Here is a 20174-nt window from a genome sequence, read left to right on the forward strand (position 1 = left end):
ATAGACACCTATTGTACTGTTTGAATTATTTACCATATGTATGTCTTACTTCTTCATACTTCACATTTCAAATTTTAAAATTTTTAAAATGCCTTTTGAATAAAGAACTGAGGTGAAGAGCCATAACAAATATTTTCCTCAGCAGATGGACATTGAGAGCAGAAACCAATCTTCCCAGGCCAAACCAGCATCTGAGGAAGAGTTCCCAAAGACTGCCATGAAGGTCAGTGGAAAGGGTCTAAAGGAGATCATGACCAGACACACAATAAAGGCTCAGCATACCCTAATATACACAGTCTGTTTTAGAAGCAAAATCTTTTAATGATCGCTCCCATCTAATAAGTACTTACTATTTCATTGTGCTACACTCTTTACAAGTTATAATCTCACTGAACTTCATATGAGATAAGCATTTTATTATTATCCTATGTCACATGAGAAAACTAAGACACAGAAGAATAAAATAATTACTCAAGTTACTTTGACTGATTCCAAATATTCTACGTTACCATCTTTTAGATTTTTTTTCATGATACCCACAGAATGACATAATGTCGGTAGTGAATGGTCCAAGAATGACTGCTCAGAGCCTACTAGTAAGTAATGACATTTCAAAAACTCCAAGTGCTAACTGAATCAGTAATCATAAAACTCCCAACAAACAAAAGCCCAGGACCAGATGGCTTCACAGGTGAATCCTACCAAACATTTAAAGAAGAGTTAAGGGGCGCCTCGGTGGCTCAGTCAGTTAAGCGTCTGCCTTCGGCTCAGGTCATGATCCCAGGGTCCTGGAATCAAGCCCCACGTTGGGCTCTCTGCTCAGCAGGGAGTCTGCTTCTCCCTCTCCCTCTGCCCCTCCCCCTGCTCCTCTCTCTCTCTCTCTCACTTGCTCACTTTCTCTCAAATAAATCTTTTTTAAAAAATAAAAATAAAGAAGTGTTAATACCTATTTTTCTCATACTATTACAAAAAACAGAAAAGGAAGGAAAACTTCCAAATTCATTCCATGAGGCCAGCATTATTACCCTGATACCAAAAACAGATAAAGACACCATTAAAAATAGAACTGCAGGCCAATATCCCTGATGAACACAGATGTAAAAATTCTCAACAAAATACTAGCAAACTGAATTCAACAAGCACTAAAAAGTCATCCACCATGATCAAGTGAGATTTATTCCTAGGTTGCCAGAGTGGTTCCATATTTGCAAATCAATCAACATGATACATCACATCAATAAAAGAAAGGATAAGAATCATATGATCATTGTAATAGATGCAGAAGAAGCATTTGAGAAAGTACAACATCCATTCATGATAAAAACCCTCAACAAAGTAGGTTTAGAGGGAACATACCTCAACATAAGAAAGGCCACATATGAAAAACCCTCAGCTAATATCATCCTTAATAGGAAAAAACTGAGAGCTTTTTCCCTCAGGTCAGGATGTCCACTCTTTTTTTTTTTTTTTTTTTTTTATTTATTTGAGAGAGAGAGTGAGAGAGAGAGAGAGCACAAGACGGGGGAGCGGGAGAGGGAGAAGCAGGCTCCCTGCCGAGCAGGGAGCCCGATGCGGGACTCGATCCAGGGACTCCAGGATCATGACCTGAGCTGAAGGCAGTCGCTTAACCAACTGAGCCACCCAGGCGCCCCTCAGGATGTCCACTCTTACCACTTTTATTCAACACAGTACTGGAAGTCCTAGCCACAGCAGACAACAAAAAGAAATAAAAGGCATCTAAATTGGTAAGAAGTAAAACTTTCACTATTTGCAGAAGACAGTCTACACAGAAACTCTATACTGATACTCTCTACAGAAAACCCTAGACTCCATCAAAAAACTGGTAGAACTGATAAACAAATTCAGTGAAGTCACAAGACACAAAAATCAACATACAGAAATCTGTTGCATTTCTATATACCAATAATGAAGCAGCAGAAAGAAAAATTAAGGAATCAATCCCATTTACAAATGCACCAAAAATAATAAGATACCTAGGAATAAACGTAAACCAGAGGTGAAAGACCTGTACTCTAAAATCTATAAAACACTGATGAAAAACTGAAGGTGACACAAAGAAATGGAAAGACATTCCATGCTCATGGATTGGAAGAACAACTATTGTTAAAATGTCCACACTACCCAAGCAATCTACAGATTTAATGCAATCCCTACCAAAATACCAACATCATTTTTCACAGAGCTAGAACAAACAATCCTAAAATTTGTATGGAACCACAAAAGACCCTAAATAGCCAAAAGAACCTTGAAAAAGAGAAACAAAGCTAGAGGCATCACAATTCTGGACTTCAAGTTATATTACAAAGCTGTAATCAGATCAAAACAGTATGGTACTGTCATAAAAATAGACACATAGATCAACAGAACAGAATAGAAAACCCAGAAATTAACCCACAATTATATGGTCTATTAACCTTCGACAAAGCAGGAAAGAATATCCAATGGGAAAAAGACAGTCTCTTCAACAAATGGCATTGGGAAAATTGGACAGCAACATGCAAAAGAATGAAACTGGACCACTTCCTTATACCATACACAAAAATAAATTCACAATGGATTAAAGACCAGGTCAAATGTGAGGCCTGAAACCATAAAAATCCTAGAAAAGAACACAGGCAGTAACTTATTTGACATCAGCTGTAACAACTACTTTCTCTCCTGAGGCAAGGGAAATAAATGCAAAACTAAACTATTTGGACTACATCAAAATAAAAACCTACACAGTGAAGGAAACAATCAACAAAACTAAAAGGCAACCTATGAAATGGGAGAAGATATTTGCAAATGACATATCTGATAAAGTGTTAGTATCCAAAATATATAAAGAACTTATAAAACTCAACACCCATGGGGCACCTGGGTGGCTCAGTTAAGTATCTGCTTTTGGCTCAGGTCATGATCCCAGGGTCCTGGGATCGAGCCCCGCATCGGGCTCCCTGCTCAGCAGGGAGCCTGCTTCACCCTCTCCCCTGCCCCTGCTCATGTTCTCTCTCTCTCTCTCTCTCAAATAAATAAATAAAATCTTAAAAAAAAAATGAATAGCCAATAAACAGTCAGAGTCTCTTATAAACATAGCGTTGAGTGCCTGAACTCAAATTCTCTACTCTAATTTACTTGTGACAGTCAGATTTAGCAATTAATTAGTTAGTCTTAGTATCTGAGGCTTAGCAATGTCATGTACCAAAAAAAAAAAAACACCCAAAACCAAATAAACCAAATAAAAAATGGGCAGAGGACATGACAGACATTTCTCCAAAGAAGACATACAGATGGCAAACAGACACATGAAAAGATGCTCTTTATCACCTACCATGAGGGAAATACAAATCAAAACCACAGTGAGATATCACCTCACACCTATCAGAATGGCTAAAATCAACAACACAAGAAACAACAGGTGTTGGCAAGGATGTGGAGAAAAAGGAACCCTTGTGCACAGTTGGTAGGAATGCAAACTGGGGCAGCCACTGTGGAAAACAGGATGGAGGTTCCTCAAAAAGTTAATCACACTACTAGGTATTTACCCAAAGAATACAAGAACACTAATTCAAAGGGATACATGCACCACTATGTTGTTTTTTTTTTTTTTAAGATTTTATTTATTTATTTGAGAGAGAGAATGAGATAGAGAGCATGAGAGGGAGGAGGGTTAGAGAGAGAGGCAGACTCCCTGCTGAGCAGGGAGCCCGACGTGGGACTCGATCCCAGGACTCCAGGATCATGACCTGAGCCGAAGGCAGTCGCTTAACCAACTGAGCCACCCAGGCGCCCACATGCACCACTATGTTTATAGCAGCATTATTTTCAGTAGCCAAGAGAAGGAAGCAGCCCAAGTATCCATCGCTGATAAATGGATAAAGATGTGGTGTGTATATACAATGGAATATTACTCAGCCCTAAAAAAGAATGAAATCTTGCCATCTGCAATGACATGGATGGAGCTAGAAAGTATAAAGCTAAACTAAGTGAAATAAATCCATCAGAAAAAGACAAATACCATGATTTCACTCCTATGTGGAATTTAAGAAACAAAACAAGCAAAGGGGAAAAAATGAGAGAGAGAGAGAGGCATATCAAAAAACAGACTTAGGACACCTGGGTGACTCAGTTGGTTGAGCGTCTGCCTTTGGCTCGGGTCGTAATCCCAGGGTCCTGGGATCGAGTCCCACATCGGGCTCCTTGCTCAGCAAGGAGCCTGCTTCTCCCTCTGCCTGCCTCTGTCTCAATCTCTCTGACAAATAAATAAAATCTTAAAAAAAAAAAAAAGAAAGAAACAGACTCTTAATTATAGAGAACTTATGGCTACCAGCAGGGAGGAGTGGGGGGATGGCTGAAATAGGTGATGGGGATTAAGGAGTGCACTTGTTATGATGAGCACAGGGTGATGTATGGAAGTACTGATTCACTACATTATACACCTGAAACTAATATATTAGTTATATACAACTATAATAACAGTTAACTGGAATTAAAATAAAAACAAAAACAAATAAAAACATAAAATCAGGGGAGGAAAAAAAAAACCCTCCAAGTGCTGTCAGACCTAAGGGCAATGAATGACCTGACAGGCTAAAAAAAGAGTCCCAGGAGGGAAATCCTCAGGTAAAATATGAGAATAAAGTAAGGAGACAGGCAGCTAAGTCAAAGTCATTAAACCAAAATATTAGAAAATGTAGGGCAGTTTTCCCAAGCAAATGGTTCTCTCCACCTTCCCCTCCTTTAGTCTCGAACTCGTAGGGTCCAGAGTTGAAAATAGACAAGTTAGCAGTGTCCACAGCAAAAACTGGGTTGGAAAACACTTAACACAGACTGTAGGGAAAATCCCAGAAACACTAACCAAGGCGAAAATGAAGTAAAAGTAGAGAGACAAAGGGACTGCTTTACTTTCGGTAAATTTAATGACTATAAAAGCTGTTCACATAGCAGGAAAGAGATACATTTTCCATTTGACATAAAGCTGCTTCAACACTTGCAGTTTGTCTCCAGAGCTTCGTTATCTCTTTCATTAGTGACCAGTCATAGCTCCCTTCCTCTCGGCAAGGACAGCCCATGTCAACTCTAAGGCCATCTACCCAGGTCAGCAATATACTGAGGAGTCCTTCAGGGTTGTCCTGCAGAGAACATGTCCTTTAAGTGTCTGAGAGCTGGTAGATGTGATCTGAAAGAAAACCAGTAAGAAGAAAGTGAGGTAACCAGGACTGCACTTAATGTGGAGCCTCCAGAGGAGAGGCCACCAACAGGGAGCTAACAGAGGTGGTGACAGGCTAGCAGAGACTGCATGGTTCCCATGTGCCCCCCATCCTAGGAAGAAGAGACATCTGATACAATGGTAATATGTATAGTTTAAGAAATCTAAAATAGGGCGCCTGGGTGGCTCAGTTGTTTGGGCGACTGCCTTCAGCTCAGGTCATGATCCTGGAGTCCCTGGATCGAGTCCCGCATCGGACTCCCTGCTCTGCAGGGAGTCTGCTTCTCCCTCTGACCCTCTCCCCTCTCATATGCTCTCTCTCAAATAAATAAATAAAATCTAAAAAAAAAAAAAAGAAATCTAAAATAGTTTAGTCCCAAACTACCATTTCCCCCCTTTCTCTTGAAAGATGGCTCTTCTCCAGCACTAACCATAAGTTTCTGGTGTGGGCTGCCCATCACAGACCCTGCCCTCCTAACCCCAGGGGTAAGCTGTGATCTAGGCTTACCAGTCACATCTTTCCTTAGGATATTTATGGCCAAAATTTGGTGAGAAAAGCTCTCTTTTCTCTCTAATTGAGATCTGAAAGCATGTGACCCCAAAGGAGCTTTCAGGAGAAGACAGGCAAAAATATGTAAACAAAGATGACTTCAGGCACTGAAAAGTGTTACGAAGATAAAATGGGCTGATGTGATAAAGGGAAGCTGCTTTAGCTTCCCTAAAGAGAAGGCATCTCGAGGCGCCTGGGTGGCTCAGTCGGTTAAGCGGCTGCCTTCGGCTCAGGTCATGATCCCAGGCTCCTGGGATCGAGCCCCGCATCGGGCTCCCTGCTCAGCAGAGAGCCTGCTTCTCCCTTTCCCTCTGCCTGCCGCTCTGCCTACTTGTGCTATCTGTCTGTCAAATAAATAAATTTTTAAAAATCTATTAAAAAAAAAAAGAGAAGGCATCTCAAGGAGGTGACATTTCAGAGAGAAACTGAAGGTTAAAAAGATGGCATCACATAAAAATCAAGAGCCTCCCAAGAACACAACACGTGCAAAGTCCTTGACACTAGAACTAGGTCTGAGGGGCAAAAGGGAGGCCACAAAGACTGGAGGAAGGAGCGTAAGAAGAGTAGAGGGAACATGAGGTTGGAAAGGTAGCTGGGACAGATCATATAAGGCCTCAGACACTGTGCATTTCATGCTGGCTCCAATGAGAAACCACTGGAGGGCTTAAACAGAGGAGTCAGTGATCTGATTTAGAAAGACCACAGCGACTACTGTGGGGCAGACAGACTAGAGGAGGGCAAGAATGGAAGTGGAGAATCTGAAGCTTTTGGAATTCTCATGCACTGCTGGTGGGAGGGCAATATGATACAATTACTTTGGCTAGTTCTGTTATATACACTCTATGTATGACCCAGCAATTCTAAGCCATTTATCCAACAGAAATGAATACATACGTGCACTAAAACACATGTACAGGAATAGTCATAGCAATCCCATCGTAACAGCTCCAAAATGGAAACAACCAAAATGGCCATCAATAGCACAATATATTGTAGTATATGCATATAACATGGATAAATATAATCACTGATGAACTGCATAACGTAAGACTGAGGAAAAGAAGACAAGCACCAAAAATACATGTTGTATGATTCAATTTTATCACAAAAATAGACAAAACTAAACAATGGCATTCGAAATTAGGATGTAGGAGCACCTGGGTGGCTTAGTTGGTTGAGCGTCCAACTCTTGATTTTGGCTCAAAATTGGTTGAGGGATCAAGCCCCACATTGGGCTCCATGCTGAATGCTGAGCCTGCTTGGGATTCTCTCTCTCCCTCTCGCTCTGCCCTTCCCACACTCTCTCTAGGCGCTCTCTCAAAAAAAAAAAAGAAGAAGAAATTAGGATGTAGGGAAGAAGAGTAACTAGTAGGAACATGAAAGTCTGAGGTTTTGAAAATATTCTATTTCTTGATCCAAGTGGCAGGGTCACTTTGTGATAATTCATCAAGTAGTATACTTATAATATGGGCAATTTTCTATATTTATGATATGCTTCAATAAAATAACTCATCTTTAAAATACAGAAGCAGAAAATCATAAGAAGACTGCTGAAATCTCCCAACCAAGAAATGATGGTAGCTTGGAGATAGAAAGAAACAGGCACATTCACGATATATTCCATAAGTAAGCTAAAACAGATGGACTGCTGATAGAATACAGGAAAGTGAGTATCTAGGATGAGTTCTAAATTTTTGGCTTGAGCAACTGAGTGTGCCATTTACTGAGATGGGGAGGGTTTGAAAAGAAGAAAATCGCAATGAAGAATTCATTCTATTTTGGCCATATTAAGTTTAAGATGCAAGAGAGAAAGGATATAAATGTAAATCTCTTGACGAGAAGGGATGGAAAGGAAAACATAAGGGACAGTGTAACAGAACATGAAGATGTTTCCTATACAGTCCCATGTGAGCAGATAGCACATATGAGTAGGGATGTGAGTGAGCTAGTGGAAATAATAATGAGACAATGAGGTCTCATCTGATTGTATCGCTTTTCTCCATGAAATATGAGGCAAAGACATCAGCTGAGACTAGGGTTTGGATAGGTGAGTAAAGATTTAAGGAGAAAGAGTAGGAAAGTCAATTTACTAGGGAAATAGAGTAGGATCAGGATTTCAGGGCCATGCTGAGTGCTCATGTGAGTTTTATGGTTATGAATTTGAACTGAATGCAGCTGGGTTCATGTGGTGGAGACTGTTACTTGTCTCCCAACACTTCTCTCTTCCTAACAGAACTCGCAATTATAGCTAGGCATCTGATCATTCAGAATGAAGATCTTCCCAGCTTCTTTGCAGCCTGGTATAATGTGTTATAAATTGTGTGTGGAACTCCTATAAACTGCCCTGAAAGGAAAAGAGCATCCCCTTTCCCTCTCTTCCTCCTTCCTGCTAGTTAGAATATGGATATGGTGGCTGGAGCAACCATCTAGGATCATGGAGTAACCTTAAGGATGGAAACCACACAGCAGCAGATCAGAAGATAGGAGCCTGGACCCCTGATGATCATGAAACCATCAAAATCACCAGTTCTGGACCTTCCACATCTAGATTTTTATGTAAAAGAGAACTACCATACTTAAGCCACTGTATTTTGAGTTTTCAGTCACCATCACCTGACCTAATCTATGTAATACAGATTATCTGCATGCTTTTCCCTATTGATGTTCAGCTGCTAGGGTATAGATGCAGAAGAAGATAACCACTTTCACCAGGGTTGGGTTTAGCCAAATAAGCACCAGACAAAAAAGGGAGACAAGAAAGTGAAATTTGGGGCACCTGGCTGGCTCAGACAGTGGAGCATGCAACTCTTGACCTCAGGGTTGTAGGTTCAAGCCCCACGTTGGGTGTAGAGATTACTTAAAAAAAAATAAAATGAAATATATGAGAGAGTGGTTCTAGTGCAGCCCAGAAACTCCATGTGAAGAGAAATGAGAACAGCAAAGAGGAACAATAGAGAGAGCCAAGAGAACCCCAGTTCCACAGCTCCTTCTTCATTTTGATCCTTCCACTAAATCTACCTGTGGGGTTTATGTCACTTGGGAACAAAAAAGGAGTAGTAAGTAATACAGCATCACCTTTCTACCTTTCTTGACAGATGGAATTTTTCCATTACATAGAAGAACATCATACTAACAATACAACCCAGCACACCAACCTCATCCCCTTTTTCAAGTAACCCTTACCTGCAGTGAAAAGAAAGTAGGAGGGGTGGGAAAGCAACTAAAAACCAAAAAAAGCGAACATTCAAAAGACAGAGAAATAAGCAAACAAGACAGTGTCCCCCCCCCCAAAAAAAACAAATGGAGAAGCCTATGAGGGATTATTTCCAAATCAATCACATTGCTGTCTAGCAGGAATTATTCCACTTAGTAAATTCTTAAAGTAAGACAAAGCCCGGTTGAAACAAAGCCAGAAGGGAGTAGGATCACATAAAGTCCCCAACCAGCAAACTGACCGTGTTTTAAGTTTTTGTCAGATGGACAGAACAGAACATCTCAGTGGTGGTAAAATTTTCAGGCCAATCCAAAGAAGTTACATGTCTTCTTCAGCTGCAAGCCATGGACCATGGCCCCCATGACAAGGCAGATATGACAATAAGAGCAAGGACAGAAAGTAGAGGGTGAGGCATGAGGGAACAGGGCAAAGGATATAATACTGATCGGCATCAGCAGAAAAAAGAAGCACCCTCTCTCCATTTCTCTCTTCTGCAGATTCTTCAGAGCTCAGCGTGGGAGAAGAAGCTTTGTTCCTGCCTACCTCATCAGTATGTGTCCTGTCAGGCTACGGTCCTAGGGTAAAGTGGACCAGAAGAAAAGATGGCAGTAACAGACCTGTATAGTGTGATAAGAAAAAGAGGTAGGAAGAAAGTACATGAAGGAGGGAAGAAAGGGGGGAAAAGAAGGAAGGGGAAACCCCACAGCCATTCATCTGGATCTGCTAGTCCAGGAGAAGTGAGAGATACCTAGGGCATCAGAAACCTCAAAGGGCATGCTCATCTCTGACAGAGAGATGATCAACTCACTCAGAATCACTTACACTTCCTAGCCTCTCCGCAACAGGGAACTGTATGCTACTGTGTACTCCAATCTCACCAAATTCCCAAAAGGAACCCTTCTAAGACAGAAGAAAGGCAAAGAAATGCAAGAAGGCATTAGTTAGGAGCAGTTCAAAATTCAGTTCAAGGTGCCCTCTCATTGTTCAGGCTGAGAAGAGATTTTTATTTAACTAAAGAATTTCTCCTGGAAGAAATTTCATTCCCCCCCAAATTACCCAATCCAACATCCATTACACAATGCAAGCCAAAAGCCCAAAAGAACACCTTACCTTCACCAGCACATAGTCCCCAGGCTGAGCTCTGACCTTGACCTCAGAGTTATTAACGTCCTCCATTTCTACATCAGGGAAGATCACTTTAAGGTTTCCATCATTCCGGCCACACAGATCAGTAGCAGAGCGTTTACTGTGCTGCAGAAAGAACAGAGAGTTATGAATCTGTCACAGTCATCAGTTCCGGGAAGGCAAAAATTATGCCTTCTCTGTCTCAGATCCCTAAGGGTCTTACTTATAGAGCATTCCTTAATCAAGGAATCACTAAAGACTACGTGTTTACTGCTGCTTCACCAACAAAGACAATGCATGGCACACTACAGAAACTCAATAAAGTTTTATTGACTATATATTAATAAATGACTCAATCAGTCTTTGATTGCAGAATTACGTTCCTCAGGAATGGACCTCCAACAGTCCTGAAGGCAAGGACATATGGGTGATGCACTTGGCAAAATGATTTTCACTATATCCGGTCTCATAGTAATCACTCAGGAATGTTCTGGGGTTGTCTGGCCTGGGTTATTGTAACCGTAATGAACAGGCACACATGAAGCCAGAGTCTCCATCACAACATACAGAAGACAGGGTCAGGAGAATAAAAAAACCAGTGTAATGGAATTAACTTCTAGAATATACAAGTTTTTCTCTTCCAGCCATGATGAAGTGACAAGGACCAAATTTATCCTCTGGCCTAAACCAGGAAACTGGACAAAATATATGAAATCACTATTTTCAGATACTGAACTACAGACTGTACAAGACTGTGAACCCGAGAGAAGAGAAACAAATGAGATGAGCCCTCCAAAGACCTCTGCATTCTGCCAGAAGGCTTTATCAGATCAGAGCATGCAAAGCAGGGAGGGAGATTCTCGAGGCAGCACGGTGGTTCTCTCTGGATTTAGGAAAAAGAGATCAGAGTTCAGGGAGCCTACAGTAGCTAGAAATAGTAGAGCAAGTTTTAGAGAAAAGGGAGTAAAGCAGAAAAAGAGCTGTAGAAATATGCACAGGGATCCTCTGAGTCCTTGCTAAACACTAACACCTGCTTGTATAGAGTGAAACTCCATCAAGTCAGGCAGAGAGAGTAACCTGAGAACTGTCAGCAGATGGGCTCCCAGAGCTCATGCAGGGCTGGGAATCATCAGACCTACCACTGGACAGTCCTCACTGATTCCTTGGAACATGCAGTAGTGACTCCAGAAAAGCCACACCTTAGTAATGACGCTAAACTATCCTTGGGATAAAAACGCTTTCTTTTTTTTTTTTTTTTTTAACTTTTCTAACAAAGCTTAAAAATGAGCCTTGAAAGGATTAAACTGAACAGCAAATAACATAACTGCCTATCAGAACAAAGCCCAACACAAAATCCAGACCTCAAAAATGAATCACTAGATATGCCCAGAAGCAGAAAAATGTGACCCAAAATCAGGAGAAAAGTCAATCAACAAAAACAGACCAAGAAATAACAGCAATGATGGAATTATCACAAAAATAACAAACCAGTTTTTATAATTAAATTCAAAGGAAACTACGTTTCAAAGGAAAACAAGAATACAGAAGAGAAGGTATTAAAAACCAAATGTAATTTATACAGATGGAAATATAATATAGAAGATTAAAAATTCAATAGGTAGTAGCAGATTATACACTGCCAAAGGAAAAATAGTGAACCTGAAAACTGGGCAAAAGAAGCTATCCAAAATGAAGCACAGAGATATAAAAGGCAGAAAAAAAATGAACAATTTCAATGACCTTATATATAACATCATCAAGTGGTTGGATATATAAGTAATTGGAGTCACGGAAAGAGAATAGAAACAGAAGGAGTGAGTGGCAGGAAGGAGGAGGAGTGCAGGAAAAATATCTGAAGAATAATTGATGAAAATTTTTCAAATTTGATGAAAATTATAAACCCACAAACTAAGAAGCCTCAACACATCCCAAAGAAAACACAAGGGATAAAAACAAAGCCATGCCAAGACACATCAAATTTCTAAAAACAGTGATAAAGCAAATATCTTTAAAAAGCAGCCAGAGGGGAGCCTGGGTGGCTCAGTCGTTAAGCGTCTGCCTTCGGCTCAGGTCATGATCCCAGGGTCCTGGGATCGAGCCCCACATCGGGCTCCCTGCTCAGCAGGGAAGCCTGCTTCTCCCTCTCCCACTCCTCCTGCTTGTGTTCCCTCTCTCACTGTGTCTCTCTCTGTCAAATAAATAAATAAAATCTTTAAAAAAATAAAATAAAATAAAAAGCAGCCAGAGAAAAAAGGTATTTTAGCTCTTAAACTAATACTACTTTAGGGAAACAGCAGTCAGGTAAGATTTTAAAAGATTCCCCACCGTCTCCTTACAAAACACTTACTAGTTACAAAAGGAAAAAGAGTAACTTTTCAGTCACCAAGCCTAGTTGACACCACCTTAATGAAATGTTCAAAATTAACATCACCAGTAATGAAGCAATCACAACTATATGCCGCCCCAAAAGATAAAATTAAGAAGGACACAATATCATTTCTCTAATATGCCTGCCTAAAAATTACATAACCTGAATCTTATCACAAGGAAACTCATCAGACAAACTCAAATTAAGGAACATTCTACAAAATAACAGGCCTATAACCATCAAGTGTCAAGATTATGAAAGTCAAAGAAAGACTGAGGAATTATTCTAGACTGAAGGAGACCAGACAGACATGACAATTAATGCAACATATGACACTGACCTGAATCTTTTTCCTATAAAGGAAGTTCTGAGACAAGTGGAGAAACTTAAATGGGGTTGGAGGATTGGAGTGCAGAAATCTAATAAGGTTAATTTCCTGATTTTGATGGTTGTACTGTAGTTATGTAGGAGAATGTCCATGTTTATATGAGATATATACTATAGTATTTGAAGGGGTTGAGGGCATCAGGTCAGCAACTAACTCTCAAATGAGTCAAAAAAAAAAAGTTTTTGGTACTGCGTTGCAACTTTTCTGTAAGTTTATGATTGTCTTAAAATAAATTTTTAAAAAGATAGTGTTCAGATTCTATGATTTGAACAAACCAACCATAAAAGAATACTTATGAGACAGAGAAATTAGAACACTGACTAAATATTTGATAATATTAACAAACAACTGTCAATTATTTCAGATATGATAATAGCATTATGTTGGGGTTTTTTCTTAAAAGAGTCCTTATCTTAGGGAACCTGGGTGGCACAGTCATTAAGTGTCCAAATCTGTGTTTTGGCTCAGGTCCTGATCTCAGGGTTGTGAGATCAAGCCCTGCGTCAGGCTCTGTGCTGAGCTCGGAGTCTGCTTAAGTCTCTCTCTCCCTCCCCCTCTGCCCCTCTGTCTCCTCTCTAAAATAAATAAATAAATCTTTTTTTAAAAAAAGAGTCCTGGGGCGCCTGGGTGGCTCAGTTGGTTAAGCGACTGCTTTCGGCTCAGGTCCTGATCCTGGAGTCCCTGGATCGAGTCCCGCATCCCGCTTCTCCCTCTGACCCTCCCCCCTCTCATGTGCTCTCTCTCTCTCATTCTCTCTGTCTCAAATAAATAAATAAAATCTTTAAAAAAAAAAAAAAAAAAAAGAGTCCTGGATGGCTCAGTCAGTTAAGCGGCTGCCTTCGGCTCAGGTCATGGGTCCTGGGATCGAGTCCCACATCAGGCTCCTTGCTCAGCAGGGAGCCTGCCTCTTCCTCTCCCTCTGCCTGCTGCTCTCCCTGCTTGTGCTCTCTCTCTCTCTTTCAAATAAATAAAATCTTTTAAAAAATAAAAATAGAGTCCTTATTCTTTTAAAAATATATACTGAAATGTTTACTAACAAAATACTATGATGTGTTAAGTATAATACATATAATATGATGTATAAGGTACTTGCTTCAAAACAATCCAATGGGGGCAGTAAAGATGAAAACAAAATTAGCCATGATTAACACGGAACTGACAGCTGTTGAAGTTTGTTAATGGGTACATGGGCATTCATTACACTGCTCTCTCTATATCTATGTATGTTTTTAATTCCCCATAATTAAAAAAAAAGGGGGGGCATAGGGAAGGAATATTGTTTAGAGGCTCTAGAATGAGATAGACCCGAGTCAAATTCTGGCTCTGCCACACTAGCTGTATGGCCTTCAGGAAGTTAATCTACTTCTCTGAATCTCTGTTTCATCTCAATAAAAGCGCTAATAATAGCACTACCTCCAGGTGCCTGGGTGGCTCAGTTGGTTGGGTGACTGCCTTCGGCTCAGGTCATGATCCTGGAGTCCTGGGATCGAGTCCCGCATCGGGCTCCCTGCTCGGCGGGGAGTCTGCTTCTCCCTCTGACCCTCCTCCCTCTCATGCTGTCTCTCATTCTCTCGCAAATAAATAAAATCTTAAAAAAAAAATAGCACTACCTCCAAAAACTGTAGTGGGACTCAATGTGCCAATGACCATAAGTGCGCAGTTTCTTAAGAAAAAAAAAAGTGCACAGTTCCTGGCAGACAGTAAATGCTCAGTATACATGAGTTATAATCATCTTCTCTGCCACTCTGGATATAGCAACTCAAGTTTTAAACTGGCCAGGATTAAAGGAAAGAAAGTCTCCTTTAAAAGAAAGTAAAGACTCCCAATGGCTAGCCCTGAAAAATCCATTTATTCTCTAGCCCCAAGTGAGTATTGGCTTATGTTATATGCATAAGAAATAATCTTTCTTTGGTTTATTTAATTACCATAGGTTCTCTGTAAGGCTGATGAAGTCAGGGACACAGATTAGTAAACTTTGAGTACTTATTCATTCATTCAAAAGACAAGTACACTATTCTGTGCCTGACTCTGTGAGGAGAGCTGGGAATACAATAAGACCTAACTCTTACTGGATAAAATGTAGACTGCTAATAGACATGTACATGTACAGATCTCCAGAATCACAGCTGATACCCTAAATTACAAAGCACTTAATGAGGCAAACACCTTTTGGGGTATCACACTAGCTGAGCATCACCATCCATCAGCCAACTGCCAGTCTAGAACACAGGAAGATCCCCTAACCCAGATGAGCTGATCAAGTACCCCTCCTGGAAGCTGGAGCTGGCGCTGAGAGACACGGTTTTGGTCCGTGAATAGCTAGAACTATAATATGTAAACACAGGAACTATAGGGCTGCTGTGCTCTGCAACAAAGATGAAGCAGCCGGAAAAGCTGGTCTAAGGAGACGAGAAAGTACGAGCCTTAAAGGGCTTCCCACACTAGGCACAGTCCTTCCTGCCCTTGGACTCCACAAGACACCCCTGAAGTACAAAAAAGAATTCCTTCTGGCTTAGGCTGAATGGCGTGAAGAAATTTCTCATTGTTACTCACCAAAGAGTCCTAACAAACACAAATACCAGGCAATTAGTGGCTTTGATGCTACCATATCCTAAGGCATAGAACAGGACTCTCCTTTCTCAATCCAGGACTTAGGAGGAGTCACAGAAAGGGCCCCATCTCTCTTTCCCCTCCTCTTTCCAATGGCTGCAACATATAGCTTCAGGCTCCCAAACTCACCCCTTATTCCATCTGTTTAGTGCTCTAGTAGCTAGGTTCCCAGGCTTGACCACAGAAGCCTATAGGAACCCCAAACTTCCTAAAATGCAGTACATTTCTAAGAAAATGTGATTTTAAAAAGAATCGAAGGAGCGCCTGGCTGGCTCAGTTGGTAGAGCATGCAACTCTTGATCTCAGGGTTGTGGGTGAGCTCCACATTGGATGTGGAGATTACTTTAAAAAATAAAATCTTCAGAAAAATTGAAAAATAATAAAAATTGAAAAGGATTGCAGACAGACAGTAAAATTAATTCTAAAAACATACATACTGCTTCCAGAAAGATGGAGCAGACATACATCTTCCTAATCCTTCTGCTGCTAAGTACAAAAATATCTTTCAGGAATGAAGAAGAAATCCAGACATTCTAAGATGAAGGAAGAGAATCTACTGCCAGAGTGTCTAAAGGAAGTTCTCTAAAAAGAAAGGAAAAGATAAAAGAAGGAAGGTTGGAACATTAGGAAGGAAGGAAAAAACATAATGACATGATTACCTATGCAGAAAATCCCAAGGAAAATGCCAAAAAAACTCCTAGAACTACTGATTTCAGCAAGGTCACAGAGTACAAGATAAACATAAAAAATTTAATTATTTCTGTACAATATAGTGAACACATGAAACACCTGAACTAAAACATACAATAGCAACTACAACAGCTTAAAAAAAAAAAAGATACTAAGGTGTAAATCTAACAAAATACATATAAGATCCTTAACACAAAAACTCTGATAAATCAAAGATGATCTAAATAAAAGGGAGACATATTGTGTTCCAAAAAACAAACAAAAAACATATATACATATGACCTTACCCCCTCCACCAGCACTAGCTGGGTACAACCCACAGAGGCCATGTTGGCTTTTGTTGCTTCTTCTCGAAAGACAGTAATAAGTTCCTCCAAACGCCTTAATTTTACCTCTTCTGGGACATCATCTTTCAGCCTGTGATATGCCCGGGTCTTCTATTAAAAAAAAAAAGAGACAGAGGTCACCAAAGACTCGTAGAACCCCCTTCCCTCCTTTTTTTTAAGATTTATTTATTTTAGGGGCACCTGGGTGGCTCAGTTAGGTGTCTGCCTTCAGCTCGGGTCATGATCCCAAGGTCCTGGGACTGAGCCCCATGTCAGGGCTGCTTCTCCCTCTCCCTCTGCTGCTCCCCCTGCTTGTGTTCTCTCTCTCTGTCAAATAAATAAAATCTTCAAAATAAAAAAAATTTATTTAGAGAGAGGGGAGAGAGTACGCATGCGCTGCATGCTAACAAGTTAGGGAATGGGCAGAGGAAGATGGGGATAGAGAATCCTCAAGCAGACTCCCCTCTGAGCAGGGAGCCTGACAAGGGGCTGGATCCCAGGATCCTGAGATCATGACCTGAGCTGAAATCAAGAGTTGGATGCTTAACTGCCTAAGCCACCCAGGTGCCCCCACCGCACAGAATCCATTCTTAAGGTACAGACGGGGACCAGGTTCATTCCACCTCCAAGTTACAGACATACGTACAGGAACCCAAGCCATGCCAGAAGGGTTCTCTAGCTCTAGGAGCATACTTTTTTTTTTTTTTTTTTTAAAGATTTTATTTATTTATTTGAGAGAGAGAATGAGAGAGAGAGAGCACATGAGAGGGGGGAGGGTCAGAGGGACAAGCAGACTCCCTGCCGAGCAGGGAGCCTGATGCGGGACTCGATCCCGGGACTCCAGGATCATGACCTGAGCCGAAGGCAGTCGCCCAACCGACTGAGCCACCCAGGCGCCCTCTAGGAGCATTCTAAAAGAAAAAGGTAACTATGCAGTCAAGTCGCATTTTTACAAGGGTTAAATTCTAAATTTAGCACATGAAAATCGACTCAAAATGGTTCTTGATATATTTATAGGATACAAATGTAACCTTTATACAAATGTAACACACTAAATAACTCATTAGCAGCACTATTTATAAGACACAAAATGCAAAGCAGCCTAAATGTTTATCAATAGGTTATCAGTAATACAAATTATGCTTTATCTATACAACAGAATATTATACCAGTGAAAAAAGAATGCGATAACTCCATATGTACTGATATGATTGCTCTCCAAAACATACTCTTAACAGAAATAAGATATAGATCAACATGTACAACAATTTTGGTGTAAAAAGAATAAATAAAAATAGGTTTATAAATACATGAAATATCTCTGGAAGTTTACAGAAGAAATTCCTAAGAGTGATTACCTTCAAGGAAGGAACTGAAAAACCAGGCAACCTGGGAAGAAGGAAGAACAAGTACTTCTCATTGCACACTATTTTGAACTTCTGAATTTTATATAATAAGCTCATATTACCCAGTCCAAAAAAATTTTTTAAAGAAAATTTATCCTTGAAAAGCCTTTTAAATTGTTCAAAACTATGGACAGGGTGCATACATGTACGTGTTGTGTGTATATAAACACATTTCTTAAAAGATTTTATTTAGGGCGCCTGGGTGGCTCAGTCGGTTGGGCGACTGCCTTCGGCTCGGGTCATGATCCTGGGGTCCCGGGATCGAGTCCCGCGTCGGGCTCCCTGCTCGGCGGGGAGCCTGCTTCTCCCTCTGACCCTCCCCCCTCTCATGAGCTCTCTCTCTCTCTCATTCTGTCTCAAATAAATAAATAAAATCTTTAAAAAAAATATTAAAAAAAAAAAAAAAAAAAAGATTTTATTTATTTATTTTTGCGAGAGAAAGAGGAAGAGCGAGCACGAGCAGGGGGAAGGGCAGAGGGAGAAGCAGACTCCCTGCTGAGTAGGGAGCCGGATATGGGACTCAATCCCAGGACCCCAGGATCATGATCTGAGCCAAAGGTAGACACCCAACCGACTGAGCCACCCAGGCACCCAACACATTTTTTTTTAAGTTTTCTATATACAAGCTTATAACACAGTTGAAGAACCACTGAGCTAGATATAAGTACGGAATAACAGGAAAACCTATATACCAAAGTGTGGTCATTCCAATCAGCCTTTGAGAGAACTATCAAATGGCGAATGGGTTTACTCTATTTTGTCTTCTTATTAACAAAAACTTGTCTCTATTGTGTTTACCATTACCAAGCACTATTCTCATTTCAAAGGTGGAGAGACCAAGGACCTTTCTCAAGATCACATAGTTAGTAAGAATGGCAGAATCTGAATGCTTGTTCTCATCCACTAGACTACTTAAGTCTCTGTAACCTTAATCCTAACCTAGAAGTTAGATCCCTAAGTGAACACTCATATTCAATGCCCATGATGCTGCCACCACACACTGTAAACCCATATCCCAATTCTAGCATTATAAAGAATTTCTCTTGTGTATTTGTGATGTGGAAAAGAAGCAGTAGATTTGGAACTCAAATCTACTCTGAAGCTTCATTCCTGAAATAATTCTGTAACAGACATAAACATACACAATGGCCCACTTACACTGCCTACAGAACACTAGACAGTGGGCTCTAAAAGACATGAATTAGCTTCATTGACGGCAGCTGAGTGATGGTGGTGGCTAAGGTCATGGGATCCTTCATTCATTAAACAGCTTTCCTGAGCCTCCTGGCCACAGATCCTCTTCAGCCTCCAGCCCAAACACAAGTAAGGCCCCCACTGAGGTGACTGGAGAGATGAGAAATGACCTGTGCAAATTCATCCTTACCATCGAGAAAATAGCACAACTATCCCCTCTCTGCAGGAAATACACACTACTCTCCCTTTCCTTTCTCATCTCCTTCTGCTTTATTTTCCTGGGAATCTGTGTACAGGAGAAACTCTATAGTGGCTATCAGTAGATTCAGTTGGCCTAAAAAAATGAAAACTAAAATAGCTTAGGATAGCTAGGAGGACAAGGTGCATCTGTGAAACAATTCACATCTGTAGGTCAAAAAAGTCCTGCATGATTTTAGCTTTCTTATAAGGAGAGTAGCATCCTTACCTCCACATTCAAATTCTAAACGATCTAAAGATAATTAAAAATATTTTAATGAAAATAAATATTGTCACAAGCAATCCATTTTCATCTCAAATCAATGAATTGTATAAAATAGTAGACAAGTTGATTAAAATAAAAATAAAGAAATGAGTGGTAAGATCCCCGTGGCTTCTCAAAGACTGCCCTGCTGCCACTTTCTTTTCTTGCCAGTTGTCTACAACCAGAAACCAGTCAGGAATTCTGTCAGTGTCAGCACAGAAGTAGCTTTTCCTCCATCCCAGGGCTTACCCGTCTCATACTGTAAGCAAAAAGAAAGCCCATGTTGTACTGAACTTCCCGAAGCAAAGACACTGTCTGGAGGTGATCTTCCTCCGTCTCACCACAAAAGCCAGCAATGAAATCACTGCTGAGGCTCACTCCTGCAACACATGACAAAGGAGAGCATGTCACTGCTGCTTACCTTCAAGAGAGGCCTTTGGCACTAGTGGGCTACAGAGGGCAGAGTAGCAATTGTAAACCTTTCCTGGAGCTGTTCAGCTCATGTGCAAGTGAAACAAAATAGTCATTATAGAGCAAGATGGGATAGGCTTGCTTATCCAGAATATTCCCATGCCAGTTCTCATACTTTGGG

General features: G+C 40.6%; 1 protein-coding gene across 2 annotated transcripts in view; it reads right to left on the minus strand.

Annotated features, from left to right (window-relative positions):
• Positions 1-4898: 4898 nt before the first annotated feature.
• CDK5RAP1 (CDK5 regulatory subunit associated protein 1) overlaps positions 4899-20174 on the minus strand; it is a 36539-nt gene continuing 21263 nt past the window's right edge. The window contains exons 11-14 of one of the 2 annotated variants that reach the window (XM_021689013.1): positions 19832-19962; positions 16442-16591; positions 10084-10224; positions 4899-5179 (exon numbers count right to left, since the gene is read on the minus strand). In XM_021689013.1, coding sequence (XP_021544688.1) covers positions 5099-5179; positions 10084-10224; positions 16442-16591; positions 19832-19962 — 503 coding nt within the window. In that variant the 3' untranslated portion in view covers positions 4899-5098. The remainder of the gene's footprint in view (positions 5180-10083; positions 10225-16441; positions 16592-19831; positions 19963-20174) is intronic. The other variant, XM_021689014.2, reaches the window with a different exon arrangement.

The sequence above is a fragment of the Neomonachus schauinslandi genome, chromosome 10, assembly GCF_002201575.2.
Source record: "Neomonachus schauinslandi chromosome 10, ASM220157v2, whole genome shotgun sequence".
In the NCBI taxonomy this organism is placed as follows: domain Eukaryota; kingdom Metazoa; phylum Chordata; class Mammalia; order Carnivora; family Phocidae; genus Neomonachus; species Neomonachus schauinslandi.